This window comes from Buceros rhinoceros, unplaced genomic scaffold, assembly GCF_000710305.1.
Source record: "Buceros rhinoceros silvestris isolate BGI_N320 unplaced genomic scaffold, ASM71030v1 scaffold13490, whole genome shotgun sequence".
NCBI lineage: Eukaryota > Metazoa > Chordata > Aves > Bucerotiformes > Bucerotidae > Buceros > Buceros rhinoceros.
In genome coordinates, this window is record NW_010389104.1 from 37,677 (window position 1) to 41,676 (window position 4,000).

The 4,000-nt window shown below is 44.1% G+C and overlaps 1 protein-coding gene across 1 annotated transcript in view; it reads right to left on the bottom strand.

The window, feature by feature from the left end:
* Nucleotides 1-3,835, bottom strand: part of KLF7 (Kruppel-like factor 7 (ubiquitous)) — a gene marked incomplete at its 3' end in the record, with an annotated part of 29,523 nt that extends 25,688 nt beyond the window's left edge. Inside the window, exon 1 of the mRNA XM_010132923.1 lies at nt 3,734-3,835. Within this exon, the coding sequence (XP_010131225.1) occupies nt 3,734-3,835 (102 nt within the window). The remainder of the gene's footprint in view (nt 1-3,733) is intronic.
* Between the last annotated feature and the right edge of the window lie 165 nt (nt 3,836-4,000).

The window sequence follows — 4,000 nt, forward strand, 5'->3', positions numbered from 1 at the left end:
CCCTTCCCAATTCTCAGCCTGGCACACTGAGAGTGGGACCACGTGCAGCTAGCTGCACAGGCTATGCTCCTCAGTCGCCTCCCTCAAAAACAGCCTCCTACTCACTTCCTTCCTCTGCAGAGTAACGAGGCGCTCTTTGTCCTCGTGCTGTCTCTCCCAGCAGTCTGGTTCCAATCTCAGGGATGCCACATCAGACAGCTAACCCCGAGGTACAGCGTATGCGGCTAGAGGTCCTCCTGCTGCACCGCAGCAGTCACGCAGGTGCTGAAACCTCACCCCACACTGGTTCCTGAACTGCAGAGTCAGCTTGCAGGGACAGAGAGCAACTAGGACAGTTCAATCAGAGCCAGGATGAAGCGCCAGGCAGAAACACGCAGATGCTGAGATAACAGCCAGCTGAAGTACAGCAAACGCCTCATTTTGCAATGCACAGAGCCCACCTCCTCCTTTAATCTCTCTGAATGCCATGGTGGCTCACTGCTGCTGGAAAAGCTAGACAAAGACTAAACAAAGTTCTCTCTCTCATTAGATCTCACACACATTAGATCCAGACCTCCCCACTTCACGAAAAAAGCTTCCTGACCTCAAAAGTGTTTTGCCCAAAGGAGCACACCCAAAGCTGACATAGTGAAGCTAAGCTTTTGCTGCCTAGAAAGCAAGCCCTCCCTTCCCAACATGCATTTTAAAATAACATGAAACACATCATAGATTCAGTTCCCGCTTCCCCTTCAGGTATTCCCACTTTTACAGTGTAAACTACGTCCAGGGCAGAGTGAGGGGATTTTTGTGTTTTTTTCTTTTATAAAAAGAAACCTACACAAGAGATGATAATCTCTTCCTACACAAAATCTGTTTGTTTTGTACATATTGCTGGGTTGCTCTCACTCAACTCCAATGCTAATTGTGAAAAGCACAGATACCAAACTAGCTCACATTTCTCTTGCAGTGTGAACGAAAAAAGGGAAAGATCAGCTGACTGCATGCGAGCATTTAGCAACCTGCCTGTGCTGTCAGTGCCCTCCGTGAGTGATGGGTGTTTCACAATCGGAAATATAAGCAACTGCCCCAGCTGTATAGTCCTCAGCCAGCAGCTACAAAAGTGTGAAAAGGAAGACAGCAAGCACTGTGTCAACACTTTCACCCCAAGGCATACTTTGATTTTCAGTGGGGCAAGTGCATCTTCTGTGGTATCACAGTAGACACCATTTCTAGGAGCAGGAACTGGCACGGACTAACCTCTTCACATCAAGCACTACTAGCAGCTAATCACAAAACAACTGGAACTCACAACATGATAAGGAAGCCTGCTCTTGACCCACACAATCACTTCCCCCTTTTAAGAGACTGAAGTAATCTCCCGGGGTGCTGCTTTGCTGCTGGGAGAAGCACTGCTCTGGAGCCTCTTTGGAGCGCAGGTATGGCACCAGAGCTCTTCATGGGAGCAGAGGCGAGTCCCATTCAAGCATTTTCGCTCAAAATTAAAGCTGCTGCTTTCCCATTCTGATGCTTCTCGCTGGGACCAGCCACTGCCTTTCTTCCCTAGGGTCTTGACTGCAGCCTCACAGTTTTAAGGGATGGCTTTACAAACACACACACATCCATACACAACCCAAAGTTGCTGCTACAGCTTAACAAAAATAAATAAAGACCCGAGACCTGGCTACATTTGCAAGTGATTCAGAAGAATGAAATCAGGGTCTCTGTGTCAGTGGGTCTGCAAAGCCTGCGTGACAGCATGCTTTGTACAGCAAGCTCTGGCTGCTCCCACCACTGATACATCAACTTTGCTCCCTGTTGTTTGCAAGAAGAGTCCAGGCAGCAACAGGGGAATAAAACCAAACTGTAAATACAGGATGTACTATAAAACATCAGGCATTGGTTGGAGGATTTGAGGGGGGAAAAGGGGGAAACGTAATAAATTATTTTCAGCTTCTCTTTTCAAACACATGTGGAGAACCAGTGGGGTTTAAACAGGACCCTGTGAGTTTAAATTCTGCAACAGTAACAGTGGGCTTGGGGAGGTACGTTGTACTGTATAAAACTGCTGCTCTTCCACCCATGAAAGAAGGCAGCAGGAGACAAGAGTATCACACACAGTACTGCCTAAAGCATGCTGGCTATGTCAACAGATTATCTCGCTTTGGACTGTCTGGACCGTTACTAATATGCAACTGAATATGCAACCGATCCAACAACAAAGATGCTATGAAATTAATTTTTTAAAAGAAATTATATTAACCCCTTCAGTTTAATTAGTATGTTAAAAATATAGAAGGAAAGCAGATGTGACCATCATGGATGTGCGAGCTGAATATTAATAACAAAAAGCATCCCCTCCCCCTCAGAGGATAAAGCAAAGTTGGATCGGTCATTTTGCAAATTAAATCCTGAATGTGTTAGCACTGTAGCTGTCAATAAACCTTGCGTATGTGCATATACACACACAAAGCTGAAGCCAAAACAATTTTACTAGGGTGTATGTTCAGAGATCCAGCCCAGGTTCTGCTGGATGACAATGCTACAGCCGGAGCGCTCCCCTGAAGCAATAGTGTCCACGTTTCTCCCCACGCACAATTCTAAGGAAAAATGAACATCCCAAGCTGTTACTTATTGAAGACCAAACACACACCACGCTTATGCTGGCCAAGACTCAGGTGAATGCTGGCAAGATCAAATCCAGCGGCTCATTTTTCTTATACACATAGTGCCATGGGTCCGTGCGCTGCATCAGCGCCACATGTCATCCCAGCCACACTCCAGTATTCCTATTCACCAGCGGATTTTTTTTCTTTTAAAGAGACATTAGTTTCCAGAATTTCATTTGGCATATCACCTCTACCAGAAAATCATATCAAGAAACAGGATTGTCTCACAATGTCCTGCCATAATGAGGAATCCTGTCTTTCCTTTTCCCCCAGTATCCCAGCTGATAACTATTTATAGATCTATGCATTTGGGCTCATAGTTCATTTTATACAACTCTTTTCTCTGTAGCCTACCTACTCTTCTCCTTGGTCTTATTTATTCACGCCACCAGTCATCATTTTAATGCATTCGTAATACTTGATTTCCACCTTTATCCTAATTCTCTCTGCATATTAACCCTACAGTGCCTCAAAACACACTGGTTTACTGGAATTAGCCTAAGGCGTCATTGTTTTAAGATACAGCAAAAAGTGTGTGTATCTCCCCACCTTCTTAAAAAAAAAAAAAAAGTCACCTCTCTAGTCACAGAATTTAGCCTAAAAGCTTTTGCTAGTGTCTCCACACACCTGCTCACCCCCCATCTCTGATTTAAGCCTCAATTTTTATTGACATATACTAATTACCTGAAAATAAGAATGATCTATTCCATTTACACCAGCTGCCAGTTGTCAGCACTGGCTGGAAGTGATCAGTCTTGCTTAAAAGAACAGAAAAAAAAATCTAAGCTCAAAAATAAAACAAAAATAGCAGTTATCATAAAAACAAAACCCTAAAGAATGCCACCGGATCTCAGGTGCTGTCGGGCGTGCTCAGAACGGACTGAAGGCAGACAGATTCGAATGGACTGCTCAGTTTGTCATGGCAAAAAATACAGAGCTTTAAAGGTCTACCCACACGGAAAAAAAGAACCACCAAAAAAAACCAACCCTGAATTAAAGAACAAAAATAAAATAAAGTCAGAAATGCAGCCCAAATGCATCGACTGTCTGCACTTAAAAGATTTACAGGAGTAATTTAAATGATTCACCTGCTGCCAGTTTTCCTCCAAGGATGGCAAAGCTGAGAAGTAGCCGGTGTCGTGGACAAGCTGGAGTTCCTGGAATATACTATAACTAGCCAAGACATCCATGCTGCTGCTGAGCAAGACCCTTTCTTTCTGCTTTTGTGTGTATTTGTTTGCTCGGGTGGGGGGTTGTTTTTTATCATAAAAAAAAAAGGAGGAGGAAAATCAACCAATGATAAATCCAGCGGCCCTTGGGCTTTGTTTTGTTTCAGTCACACTTTGAAGAAAAAA